Source organism: Anolis sagrei, chromosome 5 (genome assembly GCF_037176765.1).
Source record: "Anolis sagrei isolate rAnoSag1 chromosome 5, rAnoSag1.mat, whole genome shotgun sequence".
NCBI classification, from domain to species: Eukaryota; Metazoa; Chordata; class Lepidosauria; order Squamata; family Dactyloidae; genus Anolis; species Anolis sagrei.
The window spans coordinates 155,245,328-155,264,630 of NC_090025.1; the positions used below are offsets into that span (position 1 = coordinate 155,245,328).

At 37.2% G+C, this 19,303-nt stretch overlaps 1 protein-coding gene across 1 annotated transcript; it reads right to left on the minus strand.

The window, feature by feature from the left end:
- Positions 1–1,877: 1,877 nt before the first annotated feature.
- Positions 1,878–18,519, minus strand: LOC132777160 (uncharacterized). The gene is made up of 7 exons (XM_060779529.2): positions 18,347–18,519; positions 16,723–16,783; positions 16,534–16,637; positions 7,737–8,284; positions 6,848–6,928; positions 5,655–5,754; positions 1,878–2,121 (listed from the first exon to the last, which is right to left on the minus strand). The coding sequence occupies exons 2-7, from the start codon at positions 16,765–16,767 to the stop codon at positions 1,878–1,880; spliced, it is 1,122 nt and encodes a 373-aa protein (XP_060635512.2). The 5' UTR covers positions 16,768–16,783; positions 18,347–18,519.
- Between the last annotated feature and the right edge of the window lie 784 nt (positions 18,520–19,303).

Sequence of the window (19,303 nt, forward strand, 5' to 3'; positions counted from 1 at the left end):
TAAAACCGAAGCATGTAAGCATCACTAGCCATTAACTAGTGTGACTAGTTAGTGAGGAGACACCTGGGGGAATTAGTGAGGGGACACCTGGCTAAAGAGAAGATGGCCAAAGGATTTCCAGATTGGTGTATCCTCCTTGCACTAATAGACTGCATATGCATTCCAATGTTTAGTAAGAAAAGGGACAATTGGGGAAGTTAGTCCAAAAAATATAATATCCTAAGGGTACCAGATCCCACATGATTATGGAAGTTTAATAGGTGGAGCCCATTTTACTGTTTGGATAGAAGACTACTAACAAATGCCAGGTGCTGTATGCTGCATTTCAGGGGAAAGATCTGGCAAAAATGATTTCTGAGGATATGAGGGAAAGAAACCCACAGGTATAGAGCTGGATGCTAGGATTTATCTAATACTTCATTCAGCTCTCTGGAGAAGCACGGTGCAGAGCGTTCAACAACAACATAATACAAAAATCTTGTTTGAGAACAGCACAGTACATGAGGAAGGGAGATGTATACCACATATACATCATTAGACTCCTCAATTGCTTTAATGAAAACGTGCCTGGAACAACCATGTGGTTGAGCTTCCTCTCTCACAATAAAACATAACAGAACTGAACTAAAAATAGAAGTTGAAGGTTCAATGGCTCAGGTGAAACAATAGTAAATCCCTTTTGTTTGTTTTGTATTTGACAGCAGCTTGAACCTGCTCAGTGTTCATTCACCATCTATTGTTGTTGTGGGCCTTCAAGTCATTTCTGATTTATGTCAACCCTAAGGTGAAACTATCATGGGGTTTTCTTGCAAAATTGGTTCAGAAGGCATTGGTTTTTGCCATCCTCTGAAGCTCAGAGCATGTGAGTTACCTAAGGCCACCTTGTGGGTTTCCATGGTTGAACAGGGATTGCAGCCCTGCTCTCCCGGGGTCTTCACCCAACACTACAAGCACTGCACCATGCTGGCTCATCAGCCATATTTTTCACCATTTGTTTATCTTCTGCACTACCAGTTGCCACTGTGCTTACTCAACAACGGCCCATCCTATGCCAAAATGAGTTTTTCTTGATTTACATGATTCTATATCAGTGGTCCCAAACTTTTTTTTTTACCAGGGATCGCTCTCCAACATTAGTACCAAAAGGGTTACGAATCAATTTTTGGTCAGCTTTAGATCCGGTTTGGTTATTTGGGGTGCTGATTCAAAAAATTGCATTCGATAGACCACATCAGCTCTAGTTTCTGATACAGAACCTATTTCATCCAGTAGTTGCCATCTGCATGCCCACAGAAAACCATATTTAATAATCTAGGCAGTAGTAATCTTTTGTGGGTAGTCAGCCATTCCCCCTCCCGACATCCTTTTTGCCTCAGCACTATAAGAAGGTTTCATGAGACCAGTTGCTCTCGGTGCCGCATATTTTAATTCTTGGGGACCATTGCGAACCACAGGTTGGGTCCGCAATGGTTCCCGTACTGTTCTATATGAATGTTTTTATGTCTAGGATTTGATTTTTTTTTAAAGAAGAAATCGAGTTGTTTCAAGCCAGAGAACCAAACCAATTTCTTCCAATCCAGCAATATGCAATACAGCAAAGATATGGAATTCTGATATTAAAGTAAAAAAATTGTTATTCACGAACATATGTTTTAAAAAGGTAAATAAGTTCGTTCTAAAGATTTCATTGGTAAAGTATCTAATCTTATACATATTTACTCAGAAGCAAGTTCACTGTGCTCAATGGAAACTATCATGCCTAGATTAAACAATTGCTCTGTTTCCTTTTTTGCTTCTTATCTTGTATACACCATTCTTGCCATTATTGCTAGATGGAATTCTCTTTTATTTTATAAATTTTTTAAAGTCAAAGGATATTAAATCAAAGACGATCCATCAATCAATCCATAATGTAGTTTCTTGAGAACTGGCTCATTCTTCTTGATGGCTGGCAATTGTGGTTTTTCATACAGGATATTAGAGGACACGGTCTTCCTGATGTACCTTCTGATGTTTTTTGGAAATGTATTTCCAAAAATATCTTTCTTAGAATTACCATAATGACGAAGAATCACAGGCTTATCAAATCCAGATTTTTTCAGATGGGACAGCTGTTCAGTTCTGTTTGGATTTTTAAAAAGATCTTTACTTTGCAGCAGGGAAGCCAGCTTTTTTTTTTATTCAAAGTAAAAAAAAAAGTCTACAAATTTTTAGTAATATAATTAGCATTTAGCCCAAACATTATCCAGATAATCTGAATAACCACTTGGCCAAAGAAAATTGAACACCATAGTGCAGTTGTTCTCAGATTTTGTCCTCCATATGTTATGGCCAATGCTGAATAATAGTGGGATGTATAGGAGGAATAGTATTTGAGAATCATGGAGGTAAGGTACTCAAGGCAACATTCTTGCATTGATCTGAGCACAAGTAATTTCATCCAACTCAAACCTCTGAAATATGTTTTGTACTCACATAGTGAAACCGCTTTAAAGTAGTTTGTAAATGAATCCTCATATAGGTGCCCCTGGTGGCACTGTAGGTTAAACCCTCAAGCTGTCAGGACTGCTGATTGAAAAGTTGGTGGTTCGAATCAGGGGAGTAGGGTGAGCTCCTGTCAGTCAGCTCCAGCTTCCAATACAGGGACATGAGAGAAGTCTCCCACAAGATAGTAAACATCCAGGCAACATTCTTGCAGATGGCCAATTCTCTCACACCAGAAGCAATTTGCAGTTTTTCAAATCACTCCTGACACGGAAAAAAACCCCCTCATATACACAATTTATATCACACACTTCCTCTGATTGTAACAATGGTTCTCTTTGTCTTCTTCCACACTTTATTCTCACAATAACTCCATGAGTTGGAGTCAATCTGAGAGAAGGTGACTGGCTCAGGGTCACTTAGTGAATTTCATGGTTTGGTGGGAATTTGAATAGGGATTTTCCAATCTCAAGATAATCACTAAACCATTGCTCCAGTGATTTCAACAGAATGCTATCAGTTATACACAGATATCTCAATTTAGATTAGAATTGATTCTACTTGCTGTTCATGTTTACTCTTCATCTGCATAATTACATTATTAAGGGTGCAACAGCCATTACCAAGTCTCAACCTGAGGCCCAGTCGTGATGCCGATGTATGTATTGCCATGCGAGCCTTATCTTATCTGCAAGTAGCCTCCTTTCAAAGTCACTTCCACACCTCCGACCATGACAAAGCAGAAAGAGCATGTAGACACTCAGCTCAACATAAGAGTATCCTAAACTAATGCTTCTCAAGCTAAGATGAGGAATCTACAACTTTCTTCCCCTAATATGTCAGGGACCAGTATCATATTTCTGCCCATTGGGTAAACTATTTCTTTCCTGGAAACTCACAAGGGACTGGAAGCCAATAGGTTGTGGACTGGCACCAGTCCATGGACCACCACTTTGAGTCACTCTGCCCTAAGGCATATTTCATTGCTACAGGAAAGAGGGAAAGAAATACAATGCAGCAGCTAGATTTCCTTGCCATAGGGGGGTGGTGTTACACAGACAGGTGTAACACATCCTCCTATGGTAAGGAAACCTAGCTGCTGTACTATTTGTACCATTTAAATTAAAGCTATATTTTGCTGTCAATTTAAATCTTGGTCAACGTATTTACTGCACAAGTCTTCAGGCAGCTGTACAAGCCCTGTTTACTGTACAAATCTTATTTCAGTGTCCCTCTAAATCTTTTCAGTCCACATATTATACTTTACTGACTTTCACAGAAGTTTACATACCAACACCTTAATTAAAAACATCAATTAAGCAGGAAAGCATTCCAAGCACTTGTAATTCTAAATATTAACCGGAGGAAATCTAAGGAGAATCCTTGAGCACAAGCCAGCATTCCTTACATCTTAAATTCAGTAACAGGATATCACCCAGGACACCTTTTTGCTGACCAAGCTAAGACTAAGCATTCAATAACACTAAGTTAAGTGCTATAGTGTTGGCATAGAAACCTGGCAACAGTCAGCACAATACACTGCCAAAATAAAGATCAACATTTCAGTACCAGTACACCGTTCCAATGGGAGTAATTAATATTAAAAAGGAAAACATTGTTCTCTTCTCTTGGGAGACATTCCTTTACATTGAGGCTATGTATACATTTGTATTTTACTTCTGAAATAATTTGACTAATAACAAAATACTTACAAGTGTACTACACAATTCTAGCTATTAAAGTATCACCTGATCTGGATTCAACAAGCATAATAATTTCTTGTTTGAGGATTACAGGAGGAAATATACGAGATGACAAAAATGTAAGACTTCTAACAATGCTATAGTAATCAAAGTTCATAAGGTTTTTTTTAAATTAATGCTATTTATGGGTTGGTGGATACCGCCTAGGTTTGGACTATTTCTCAAACCCTGACCATCATAATTCTAAGATTGCTGTCTCTAAATATAAAAAGACTACTAGTCATGGACCCAAAATTTTTCTACTCCATTTGAATTGTGTTTCCATTTTGTTTCATTTATTTGGATGGCACAAAACGGGAAGGTCCCTCCTGGAATGAAAATAAAATCGAAAGGCAGGCGGGAGTGGGTATCAGCTCCAAGCCTACATTTCAGATTGATTGCTGTGCGCATACGCCCAAAGCACCAGGGCCTGGTACGGCCTGCAGCCAAGTGCTGAGTAAGAAGCACTCCTTACTCGGTGCTTGGCTGCAGACTCTGCCAGGTACGGGTGCATACACCAAAAGCCTGCACCCATAGGCCCAAAGCGCTGGGCCTACAGGTGAAGTCCCCCCCGCCCCAAATGGCCCCAAAGAAAATGGATGTTTTGGCACTGAAAACAGAAAACAAATATGTGACCTCCCATTTCGGGAAGCTCAGTCGAAATGGATTGGGGCCCTGACCGAAAACTGGAACACAAAACAGATAAAGATTTACCCCGAATGCACATGACTAAAGACTACAAACCGTTGTTTATTTAATTAATTACAGTAATAAAATTCCAGGGGAGAGAAATATATTTCCTGCTTCAATTGCCAAATCAACATGGTTTGCTTTGGGCACTGGGGATGGAGACATAACATCTTAAGCTCTCCCACAGGTAGCAAAATAGTCCCAGCTGACACCTTTCAGAAGAGAAATATGGTTTTGTGTTCTAGGTCTGACATTGTGCATTCCACATGATGACCCATAGGAGAATTGTTACTGGACTCACGACCCAGTAGGACTTGCAGAGAGTTACCAAATACATCAATTAGAACAGCCACATGGGGGTCTTCCCACACAGCAGCTATGATTTAGGCAAACACAGGTGGTTCAAAGAGGGATCATCTTGCAGCCGTGTCCACATATATAGCCACCAGTCCATAAACTGGTTCATCAATTCTCCACACTATCTTACCCAACTGAAAGGCCATCAGCAGCCCTGCATATTTCCACACTTACCAAGGAGTAATCTCAATTTCATTCAGTGGAATTTGATTCTGACCAACACACATAAGATTGTACTGTGGGTCCAAGCTGGCAACTGAACACATCTTGTATTACCTCTTATTATCTCTATCTTATTTTTAAAATAAAACAGACAAATTTAGGCTTAACTTAAACGCAATGACAACAAACAAGCCAAAACAGTACATTCCATTTTAATACATTTGGATCTTAGCCAGTTGTAGCCTCTCCATTGCCTGGATATAGGGTGCTTTCCATTCTGGGTCTTTAGTATCACTGCTATAATGTTGGGAAAACCAACCTTTAAAGAAAAGAAAGATCTCAAATTGGTGAGTTGACATCAGGATCTTATATTCCAAATGATTAACAGTTTAAATATGTTCCAGTTGATCAATTAATACATCTCAATTAAGATACTATTTTTGAAAAAACTGGTATCAAGTTCAATTGAAGTACAGACAGCTGTGATGAGAAGGTGTCAGGAATTGGATATGGATTACTTCAGTGCATAGTCTACACAATCCACAGCTATTCGTGAGAATTATGGCAGTTGTAAGCTGAACACATCTGGAGGGCACTAAATTGGAATTGGCTACATTAGGAATTGTAGGCAAATTGTTTTCAACATCTTTAGGTCTCCATTTTTAAACTGAAAATAATAATGACTTGTCATTCCAGACAAGAACAAAACAAATAGTAAAAAATCATGATGCCCACTTTTTAATACTTTCTCAGCTCATAACACGGGGGGGGGGGGGGGGGGGGAATCCATACCCATGAGACAAAGTGGATGAGAATGCATGTTCTCGGTCATTATTTTGAGTTGAGAATATTTTAATTTATATCTGGTTTGAAAATATGCATATATAAAATATATTCGTTATATACGCTATTGACTAACTAAAGAATAATTTACATGAGACATTAAGTGAGAAATTATTAAATATTGATAAATGACCAAACCATGACTTTCTAGGATACTTGTTGTGTGCCTTCAAGTCATTTCTGATACAGTGTGACCCTAAGGTGGACTTGTCACAGGGTTTTGTTGGTCTTGTCACAAAATTTGTTCAGAAAGTGTTTGCCTTTCCTTTCTATGAGGCTAAGAGAGTGAGACTTGCCCAAAGTCACCCAGTGGATTTCTAGAGCTGAGTGGGGATTTGAACCCTGGTCTCTATACTCCTAGTCAAACACTTAAATGATTATGCTTTCACTTCTGAGGATCTTAGTGTGAATAAAATAATTTCACCCCTCACTTCGCAATGTACTAAATTTCATGAAAAACTAAGACTAATCATTTTTTTCATTCCTAGTTATCAGAACCATTTCCAACTAAAACAACTAAGTCAGTCACTATCAATAACATCTTATTAAATTGAGAATATGGGCCATACCTCTTTCCTTACACAGTTTTGAGGACAGAGAAAAACTGATAGTAGCAGGTGAATCATTGGCACCTTGTTGTAGAACCACAGCTGAATGGGAGAGAAAAAAGAAACCCAAAAGCATATTATTATATATGTGAACATACACTTAAATTGTTCTGTTTTACAAAAAAGTAGTTAAACAGCCAAAGCTAAATTATGGTAAGGCTTTCTTCTGGGACTATATTAATATAAACATAAATGACAATAGTAAATTAAAATGTCAATGTTAGAAAATCAGGACAAGAATTTCTACATACAAAAACCCAATAATACATATTATGTATCTTTTAATATTAATTAAAAATGATGCAAACTATTAGGATTTTATATGCAGAAATATGTATTGTCATTTATGTTTCGGTGTAGACTGACAATTTTGCTTGCCCAGCTATATTTATACACATACACAGGGAAATAAGTCCCATTGAGTTCCACAGAACGTATTTTGAAACAACAAGGCATGAAAAACATCATATGTAATGAAGCTCTCATAGGACTACCACATAAATCTGCTCTCACCTGTATCAATGCTGAAATTTTACCTATGTAGTCCATATCAAGATAGAGGCACACAAAGACTTAAACATCCAATTGCCTTTTGGACATCTCTTTTCCTTGATCTAGACTTTCCTATATAGGTTAACCACCTACATTTACCAACCATGAAGTTTACTATGCAGTAAAGTGATCACTTCAAATTCTGAATTTGAAGTGATCACTTTACTGCATAGTAAACTTCATGGTTAGCATGTCTTACATGTCAAATTATGTGACCGAGGATGTATGAATAGTATATTGGTCCAGTAGTTGCTCTGATATCAGAATTATTATGTGAATATTAGTAGTTTCTCCTTACGTTTGTTTAACAGAGGTACAGGATTCTCTGATCCCTTTACAACATCAGTAGAAAACCCAGTGAGTTGTTTGCTTCTCCTTTTTGTGTTTACTGCCATCTCTTCATCAGTATATTCAGAACTGGGTGACAGTCTACTGGACTCCTCTGATGCCAGTTTAATCCCTTCATTTACATTTTTGTATGTTGGCTCCTGGCAATATTTTTTATTATACCAGGCATTTTCAACAAGCTCTTTCCAGCTGTAGTTCAAAATATTTGAAAACCCCTGGGGTAGAATAATCTTATACTTGGAAAAATGTCTGAGCATGTCTTCCAGCTCACGTAAAATGGTAACAGCTCTGTATTTATATTCATTCAATGAGGCTAACTGTAGAGTTTCTTCTTTAAGTGAATGTGAAGGTATCTGAGAAAGCTGATCCAAATAGTCCTCGCAGGTGGGCTGGAAAACCAAAGGGCAACAACTTGGAGAAACTGGAATTTCCTTTGATGTGTTGACTTTCACTGAGGTGTCGCCCCCTTCCATGCGCTCTTCTTTATGTGCAGGATTCCTGCAGGTGGATAAAACAAATACTTTATGCTCTGTAATTCCAAGTTAGATTTCGCATTCCATATTTTTCACCTCCAATAAGTACTGAAGGCAAAATCTAATTTGGAATTACGAGGCATAATTCTATCTATCTAGATCCTTTTCACAAGGACTTTTAAAACAGTGGAATAGCATTGGCAAAGGAGAATGCACAACAAACAATAGGCAGTCCCAAAGCTATGGATAAGACAGGTTCTGCAGCTTTGTTCTTAAGTTGAATTTGTTTGTAAATCAGAACAGGTGCATTTTAAAGTGTAATTCCAGCCAAAAATATATCTATTTTAGCTTTGGATAGCATAATGGTGTTTATTTTGGTGTCTGTGTCCCTCTTCAGAAGATTTCACTTCACTTTCTGTCCCTGTGATCATTGGATTTTGAAAAAAATGGCTTGTTGTGGAAGCAAGGATTGGTGAGAAAGCTTCTGTGGAGACACGTTTTCCCCATGATAACTCTTTTTGGAGTTTATTTATTTACAATATTGGTATCCCGCCTTTCTTGAACCCGAAGGTGACTTAAGGCGGTTAACAACCAGGCAGCTATTTGACGCCTTACCAATATGCACTTAAAACCACATTTAAAACAGAATTTAAGAGTACATACAATAAGACCTTTAAAAACATATAAAACTAATATATAAAACCAATACTTTCACTGTTAGCCTCATTGTCCAAAATCATCATCTGAGCCATTCCAATATTCAATGTCACATAATTCCGTGTTTGTTTATTACACTAGATTTCAAAGGCTTGTTCAAATAGCCATGTTTTCACTTTTTTATGGAAGGTCACGTGGGAAGGGGCTGATTTAATATCCCTAGGGGAGGGTGTTCCACAGCCGGGGGGGGGGGCACCACTGAGAAGGCCCTGTCTCTTGTCCCCGCCAGTTGCACCCGTGAAGAAGGCAGCACCGAGAGCAGGGCCTCCCCAGACAATCTTATGCTCCCTTCTGAAGTGTAGATTTCTTTCACTTCCTGTTGTCTCACTTCCATTCTTAACTAGGAATCGTTTGTAAATTGGATGTTTGTAAGTCAGGGACTACCTGTATTCTACTTTCCACCCAACATTGTCTCATTTTTGTCATTGAAAATAATCCATTTCTAGGAACAAGTCGAGAAAAACTCCAGACACACCTAAATATTATTTTCAGGGTGCTTTCTTAACTGTTGAAATGAATGGCAATACTCTCAAGTAGGTAAGAATTATGTACTTCCTGCTGAAATCAGCATGAGCTTTTTATAGTTCACTCACTCTTAATATACAAAAAAGGGATTTTAATTTGCAGTGTCTTTTTAACAGTCTTGCTATCTCAGCCATTGAGCCAGTAATTTTACATGGTGATGTCAAAAGGTTAATAACGACTTCTAGAATCTATACCAATTTATTGGTGGTTCACAAAAGTATAATTCCAAAAGACACATAATAAATCAAGTGAAGGCCTGAAAATGACTTGTGTTTTCTTAATAATTAACATATTTTATTTATAGGCCAGATGTAGAAGAGATGCTTCCCTCCAATGACTCAGCTGAGCAATAAAACAAATTTCACAGACAATTGCTCACCTGGCTGGGACGAAAGAAAAAGAAAGCAGTTTTTATTTTGAAATTGAAACTAATGGCAAGGGACAATCCATCCATACTTAGATTTGGACAATTATTAAGCAACAGCAGTTAATAACTGTTAAGAATTACACAAGAGAGGAGTAATGATGGATTGATAAATAACTGAGTGAAGAAGACACTGCTATAAGAAGTGAAGGAAGGAAGAAAATAAAATGATTCTAGGAGAAAACATAACAAAGAAACAAGTTCTGTGGTTTTGAAGGAGAAACATGTAGTTGGAAATAAGTTCAATTGAACTTAACATGGAGAAAGCACTATCAAATATTGTGACCTTATTCCATCACACTGATAAATTCTCATAAGGAGCATCTAGTCCCCAACCACCATTTTTGAACAGGGAAACAAGAAAAAAATGTTCATGACTAGAATCACTGGGTTGCTGTGAGTTTTCCAGGCTGTATGGCCACGTTCCAGAAGCATTCTCTCCTGACGTTTTGCCCACATCTATGGCAGAGCTCTGAAGATTACTGCCATAGATGTGGATGAAATGTCAGGAGGGAATGCTTCTGGAACATGGTCATACAGCCTGGAAAAATCACAGCAACCCAAGGAAAAAAAATTAATAGTGTATACATATGAACTAACAGGGTTTTTCCCTATTACTTAATAAGAAATAATACTTAACAATTACTTAATGTATGGTGTTTAAAGATTCTCAAAGATGAAAAAGAAATCTGAAGCTAGATAAAATGAGAAAAACTGGGATTTTTCGTGAGTCAATGCGAATAGGAGGGAGAAACTATTTTGGGGAATAAATGGAGAAGAGAGGAGATTTTGGGAAGGAAAATAATTGGATAGTGAATAAATATGGTAGGGAATTAGTCAGGAAGCTGCTTTTTATTTAGTTAGTCCCCTTTTCAGTTGAATTTTCTTAAATTATCTGATACGAGATACCGAAGGCTTCAGGCAGGAGTTCTTCCCAATTTCTTTTAGACATGACAAGATTTAAACATATGACTTTTTTCCAGTCTGCTTTATACGTTTACTTCCTTTATTTTAAAAGGAAATGAAAGAGTGGAAATTAATTTTTAGAAGAGAAATACATTAAAAAAGAATTTCCTCCCAAAGAAGAATATAGTTGTCACATTAGTATTTAAAAGGGGAAATTAACTGAATGGAAGGTGACAAAAATAGTTGGGAAGGGAAAACTGGGAAGGGCTATTACATCTGTAAAAAGAAAGCATATTCTCTGAAGATTTGCAGCAGTGATCTTGTTGCATAAGACTGCTGAATCAGACTAGTGTTATGTTTTCAGACTGCTGAATCAGACTAGTATTGTGTTTTCAACAGCAGCTACATAGAAACCTAGTTCTGGAAGCTCACAAAGCAGTGAATGAAGGCAATTATTTTGCCTTATTGTTCATTCCTACAGCAGGTATTTGGAAGCATACCAGTTTTACATATCGGGTTATAATACTGGGCTAGAGGACAGAAAACTCAAAGGGGGTAGTAGTTGTGCAAGAAACATCTCAAACAATTAAAAGCATAAGAAGTAGAATTTACCTAGCACAATACTACATTAATTCTTAAATAGGTTTTGGGAAAAGTATAGCAGTTATTTCTTAGTTTTTTGGATTTAGTGTATTGTTTCTCTGACACTTGTTTTCTTTCCTCATATTTATAACTGCCTCATTTTCTAACCCTTTGGAATTCAAAGGAATTCAAATTACTATCATTATTTAGATCTTATTTTGACAGTGAATCCTGTAAGCAAATTACTAATTTTTGTAAACTCTCATGTATCCTCCTCCTCCTCGATAATATACATTGTCCTATCTCTCAGTGTTTTCAAATTTTATCTTTGAATTTGGCCCTGCCCTGTGTAATTTTTTGTGTTTTAATGTTTGATTTTATATTGCTGTGTCATTTATTATATTGTTTTGCATTTTATGTATTTTATTTTCTGGTTTTGTTATAATTTTGTGTTATATGGTGATTTCTGTACTGATGGGCGTGGTCTCAAGTAGGCCACACCGAGCCCCCCTCGGGGAGATGGAGCGGGGTATAAATAAAGTATTATTATTATTATTATTATTATTATTATTATTATTATTATTATTTATTATGTAAACACTGCTTTGTTTAGCTTTTTGATCTTGTTTCTTTTGCTTCTGTAAATACAGGAAATTGCTGATTAGGAAATGGGGTAAAACAGTCACTTAATACATAGCATCAGAGCAAACAATGTATCAAAAGAGCAGTTGGATTTGGTTTAGGTCTAAAACAGCACCTTTGGACTTCCATGTTTTTTTGTGACAGACTGGCAGTTAAAGTGTCCATTCAGTTCCAGCGATGACTTTTCATGTGTAATTAAAAGAGGAAGAAGCGAAATTAATGGGATGTCTGGGAAACTATTTTATGTCTTTTAAAACTCCAGGCACCTAGCACTCATCATAACCAAATTCCTGAGAAACTTGAAAACACTATTAAGTAAAACATATATTATTTGTTTCTCAATACTAGCTGATCAAACTTTTCAGAATGTTTGCAGTGCGTGCTTGGAAAAGACTTTGTGCAAAGCATTTAATTCCAAAAAGTTATGAGAATTAAATTTTAATGTATAACCCCTACTAGATAATAAATTGAATTGATTAGTGAAGGGAAATTGTACCTAGTTATTACAGTGATTCCATCCAAAATTATAATGAATTCACAAATTAATATTTTTATAGTTTCACATATATGGTGAATTCTTGCACTAAGCTCAGTAAGACAAACAATTTTTGTTGGAAGCAAAACAAAGCTCAGTTGGAAAATCAAGAAAGACTCAAAGCTGGCAGCAGTAATACTGTTAGATAGTTGAGTGACCCAAAGTGTCCTCCCTCCTTGTCAACTCAGTCTCTGTCATGTAAACTAATACTCTCATAGCTCCCCCCCCCCAACTCTTTACTTCCTGTCTGTTCTGTCTATTACTCCCTAGAATATAGCTAATATATATTAGTACCCCAAGTACCTTTCCTATCTTAGAATGGAGTTCCTATCATAAAGCTTATTGTTTCTTTGAGACATTTGTATCACTGCTGCTTAATCAAGATCTCTAACTCACTGCTTCTTAAATTGTGGGTTCCAACCCCAAATGGCTCATTGTCCCATCACCATTATTCTCAACGAGTAGATATACAAGTATGTTCAAAATGAGAAAACTGATAAGTCAGTGTAACACTATATTGAACAGATGCAAGGAAATTAAATGTCAATAAGTATCATAAAACTGGTAAAAAATTGAGTATTTGCCAAATGTAAAGGATGAGCTAAGAAATATTAAATGACAGCTGAATGAGGATCCATTGCATGCATTTTCAAATGACTATTGAAAAACTTTGAGAATTTTGTGAGTTTTCAAAGCTCAGTCTGAGAAATTGGAGCTAGATTCTGTAAGATGTAAATTGACAGCAGAGGAAAATACTAAAACGGAGGGGGGAAAGCAGATACTTGTTCTACATTATATTGAGCTCTAAGACCAAAGGCCCTCATCCCACTTTAGGAAGTCTTCTTGGATGCTAAATGTTTTTCATGTGGGAAGATAGGATATTTTCCATCTAATTGCTTAAAACAAGGCTCAAGACAGAGAGGAAAAAGGAATGTGAAGAATGCAGTCCAGGAATGTGGCCGAGACAAACTGCTGCGGGCGACACCAAGGAATCAGATGCTTGTTGTTGAGCCACAATGAACCCCTCCTCAAAGATCTATAGTTCTCCAAGGACTCTGTAGCAAATATAACATTTTATTATTTTAAAAAATATTTTTGAACTTTTGCAAGTTTGAAGCATTGGGGATTAGGACCAGACTGGCAGCAGCTTCACCCATATCCCAAAACTTTACTGTTTATAATCCTTTAATAAATTGTATCTGCTTTCCTTAACTTTCTGTGTAACTTGTCTCTTTCTGTGTACTGTATCTATTTCTTATATATAAAATTTATAAACTTCTTTATAAAATGTAACAAGGGACCACATCAGACAGATGTACCCCCCTCTATTTAGTTCTGTTTCGCCAGCAATTGTCAGTGAAACAGAAGGTGCACAGAGTGCCTCATGATGACCCATACACTCTCTCTCCTTCCCCCATCACATGGGGGCATTGAGGCAAGGCGCATTGGCGCCCTGTCCCTGCCCCCATCAGATGGTGGGAAAAGGCCAAAAATGTGGGTAGCTCCAATGGATGTCTTGCCTCCCAATGTTAACAAGGAAACATCTTGCGACGCTTATTCGCCACTTTGGTTATCAATGTGGCAGGGCCATGGCCAGTTTCATGTGATGTCACTCAGCAGTCCCTGTCCCCAAAGAGGAGCAAAGACGTCCAAAACCCCAGTGTGACGAGGTGGAAGGTGTAGCCCAGAGACAGTCACCTTTCCATAATCCAGCAGAGACAATTCCATGAGAAAAAGAAGGTTGGGTGAATCCCTTTGGCTGTTTCCCAAGCCAGGTAATCATCAAAATCCATTGTTCATATATATGCAGAGATAGTTTCCCATGTCATCCCAGAATTGTTTGTCTAGTTAAATGGTCCACTTGAGGCTGAGAGATTGCTGTCTGCAGAAGCAGAAGCTCAGAATATGTACCTCTGTTAAATCTCTTTATTGACAGCCCTGCCCTTGATGGCCCAAGATCATAACCTTTTGTTATAGGAGCCTTGCGCCCTTGTATTCTGGAGCTCCTGTCTTTGTCAAATACAAGACAGTTGATCTAACCGGAAGGTCATTATCATTTCTTTAATACTGTTTTTGCAAGTGGAACCTCCTCCCAGGGGGCGCCCCAGCAGTTGATTGGTTCCCTAGCCAGCCAATCCCTAGCTGTCATTTCCCTACAAAAGGAAATCCTTGATTGGAAGCAGCAATGTCAGTGGAACTCCTGGCCAATCAGGGAGCAGATCCTTCTTTCAACCAATCAGGGAAGGGAGTGGGAGTTTGGAATAGATGTCAACCTGTATAAGACATAATGCTTTCTCTGTATGTTTTGCTTGTACATTTTGAAGCATCCACTTGTACTTTCATCCCTTTCAGCTGAATTGAACAAACCTCTGTGGCTTGTCTTCAACTTGTGGCTTGTATTCAACTTCTGTGGCTTGTCATGGCCCATTCAGTTTAGCATGCACTTGCTGGGCATGGATGCTTTTATCCACGGTCCTAGCTTATCCACTTAATGTTGATGACTATTTTTATGGAAAATCTTTTGGAGTTGAAAAGTTGGCTTTGCAAGTTACATACTCAAATAAAACATTAATATATTTTTTATTCTAATGCAACATCCCATATGTGCTGAGGTAAATCTTTTTCACAATATTGGATGAAAATATCAAGGATGATGTGCATGGAATAGGAATAATGAGGTATCAATCTCAAGGACTACGGACTATTATTCTGTTCTGCAAAACCCCATTGGGCAGCATGAAGTAAATAACTCTTAGTAATGTCTTATATGTGCCAAACTGGGGGGTCTAACCTAACATCCATTACAGCTCCAAAAGAGGAACTGTGAAGTTAATTTTAAAGGGAAAACTCTGCATTGTGTATTCCCGTGGAGATGGTATAGTGAAGGCAACTGCAATTGAAGATCAGCATGTTGTTGACTGCAAAATGGAATTTTCTATCAGCAACAAATGGATCTTCAGCTGCAGTTCTTCCATTATACTATTCTCCCCTATAAGATGTAAAAAAAATTAAAATAAAAATTTATGTTGATGATGTGACCATTTGTTGTGAGGAAAAAGAAGACAGCAATGAAATTCTAGAACATTAAAGCAAGGAAGTAGACATTAAATAACTAGATGTCACATTATTTTGAAATACAGGCCAAAAAAGAAGGAAGTGGACGTTATCTTTTAATTAAATGCAAAATATAATAGAACTACCGAAGCATGCTGACAACATCCAGTTAACACTCTTATTGCAATCAATTACTGGAAGAATATTACAGAAAGTGAAGTATTTCCAAACAACAGCCAATACAAAGAAGCCATTGGGAAACTTCAGAATTTAACCTAAGTGACAAGTCTACACATATCAGCAGATGTTTAGATTTTGTTCAGAAGGACCAACTCACTAACTAAATGTGACTGGAATGCAGTCAAGAGAGTAGCCTAATCCCTGAAGGGAATTGCATACCTGAAACTTTGATTGCAACCAACTAGCAACCTATATCCATGTGAAATGTAAATGCAGATTGGGCCAACTTGTTGATTATGATATTATTATTTCTTACCTGCCTTTCCTTGTAGCTGATACTTATTATTTTATGGAGATGGAAGCATATAAAGAATTAAATGGTTTCACATGTTACTGTTAGGCTTTCTAACTAAAGCAAACCAATCAAAGTCCAAGCAAATTAGGAAACAAAGCTTCAATGCACACACTATACCAATTGGTAATATTAACTGACTGTGCTCTGAGAATAGAATGTAAAATGCTTGGCCCGTCACTGAATAAAAATTAGTTTTATGACTAAGGCTGCAACCCGACTCACATAATATTTATATTTTACTTGTGAATAATGCATTTGAAAAATATTGCCTTTATAATTAACAACTTGGTTAATGTACATGATCAATCATGTATTAAATCTTTACAGTAGAAAACCATATAGCAGAAACATTACCTGTAATAGCTTCTACTTTCATGGGGGTTCGTGTAGCCTGAAATTATTACATCAAGATATTCTCCTCGTTTCTTTTTCTTGCCCCATTTTCTTTTTGGTTTTGGCTAAAATAAAATATAGGCTTGGTTAAATCCTTAGTAGCATTGGAGAAATCAATAAAAATGAATTAATAATGAGCAGGGAAATTACCTGGTCAAAGAAATATATAGGCCCTTGTTCCAGAGTCTCTGCCATTCTTCTCTGTAAAAGTCTGCATTCATCATGATAAAATATTATGAACATGAGAGATAAAATGTTTTCATATTTGTGAACTTTAAGCAAGGCTGATTAGGTGCAACTGTATCTAATGAAAACCATAGACATATCACTATGTCCTTGCCATGCCCCTTCCACACAGATGAATAAAATCTCACGTTATCTGCTTTGAACTGGAATATATGGCAGTGTGGACTCAGATAACCCAGTTCAAAGCAGATATTGTAGGGTTTTCTGCCTTGATTTGTTTGGGTTATATGGCTGTGTGGAAGGGCCTCCAGTGTTTTATTGCCTAAGTGCTCTTCTACACAGCCCTATATCCAGGGGCGGCTCAACCCATTACGCAAAGTAAGCATTTGCAGTATAGTTGATTTTGCCCAGGGGCACTCTTGAGGCGCTCTTGGGGGAAAATAGACCTTGACATTTGCAAGTTGTAGTTACTGAGATGTATAGTTCACCTACAATCAAAGAGCATTCTGAACTCCACCAATGATGGAATTGAACCAAATATGGCACACAGAACTCCCACAACGAACAGAAAATATATATCCGTGACTGGCTGGGGCACGTAAAATACTGTTTGCTTACCGTTGAAAATTACCTAGGGCCAACTCTGCCTATATCCCAGAATATCAAGGCAGAAAATCACACATTATCTGCTTTGAATTGGGTTATCTGAGTCCACACTACCACATATTCCAGTTCAAAGCAGATAATGTGAGATTTTATTCAGCTGTGTGGAAGGGACCCCAGAATATCAAGGCAGAAAATCCCACAACATCTGCTTCGAACTGGGTTAGCCAAGTCCACACTCAGATAATGTGGGATTTTCTGTCTTGATATTCTGGGATATAGGGCTGTGTAGAAGGGACCTAATAAGTCAAAGGTTTGCATAGGATTTGCAAATACAATTTGACCCCATCATGCATGGATTCGATTCATACTAGAGTTTCAATTTCAAATTAATTTCCCAGCCAAATCACCTACTCAAATTCTTAACAAGCCATATTCCAGATTATCCAAATAATGTGTTGCTCAATTAAATTCAATATAGCATACTCTCTGGAAAGGTAGGTATAACTCTAACTTCTACTAGATTTCTTCTTAACACCTACAACCATTCAAGAAATGAAGCAAATAAAAACTCCCTGCAGTGCCTCTTTTAATCATGTTAAACTGTTTAGGTCACCGTCTCCCTCCTGCTTTCCACCACTGTTTTATTTAACATCCAGTATGGAGGAAAAATCTGACAAATTCAAAATTTGTTAACAGTTTTGTCTTCTCCTTTAAAAATGTGGCACTGCATTGTTTGTTATTCTAAAATTCTTCTGAATTAAGCATTATAATTGTAGTTTACAAAAGCTAGTAACAAATATGCATCCTAACTTTAATTTCTTAATGTCAGAAATAGTACAAAATATTTAAGCCCCAAAAATATTTAACTTAAAGAATGTGTTGTCTGATCATGGCCGTTTTTATATTTGCCAAATCGGATTACCTATACTGTTTATTCTTGCACACAGATCTATAGCAATTTTGTTTCAGTTTGAAAACTTACCATTAATGCTATACATCTACAAAAATGGAAACAGACTATTATGAAGAACTTAACAAAACAGTATCTTCCTGTGCAATCTCTTCTTTAGGCTGCTATAAATAATTCACTTCTGTATATCCGGGCTATCTGCTTCACAGAAAAGATATTTGACTCTGTCTTCTCAAATCTCCCTTGCTAATTATGATTCTGTAGTAGAGACTGGAGCAAAGGCATAATGTCATACATACCCTGATACAGGTTTTTCCCAAACTTGCTTGGTCGCAAATGCGAAATTGTTTGTGTAAAAGTTGCTCTTTCCAGGGAAGTGAAAAGTTATTGAATCCCTGTGAAGGCAGCCAGTCGATCAACACAGTGTTTTAAAGGGCTGTTGCTTGGTAACCTTTCGTTGTGGATTGCACTCAAACTTGGTCTCTTTCTTCAGCCATGTTTCAGATCTTCAAAGAAGTTTTAAAGAATGCATGCTACAATTCTTTGCAGTCTTATGTAAAAAAAATCCCATTGGGCTCTGAACATTGAACATTTTTTAGAAACACGTTCAAATTAAACATAATGTTGGCTATTAAAAAGAAAATGAAAGAAAGAAAGGCAGGAAATCTTGTGGCACCCTTAAAACTAACTAATCAGAAACACATGTAATAATAATAAATAATAATAAAATGTTATTTATACCCCACTACCATCTCCCCAAAGGGACTCAGGGAGTAGATTAGAATCCATTTCTTCAAATGCACCGAAGGAGTACAATCTTAGAATCTCAGGTAACAAGATACAGGTACATAGTTGTGTAGATGAGATTAGATTGAAACTGGATATAAAAAGAGGGAATTTTTGTGACAGTAGCCAGAAACCTTCCAAGACCTTAACACAAATATTCTGGCATCTGCTCAGTATGGTAATAAATCATTTCATAAACATTTCTGTGTTATCATAATCACTTATAATCACTGACCCATTCTG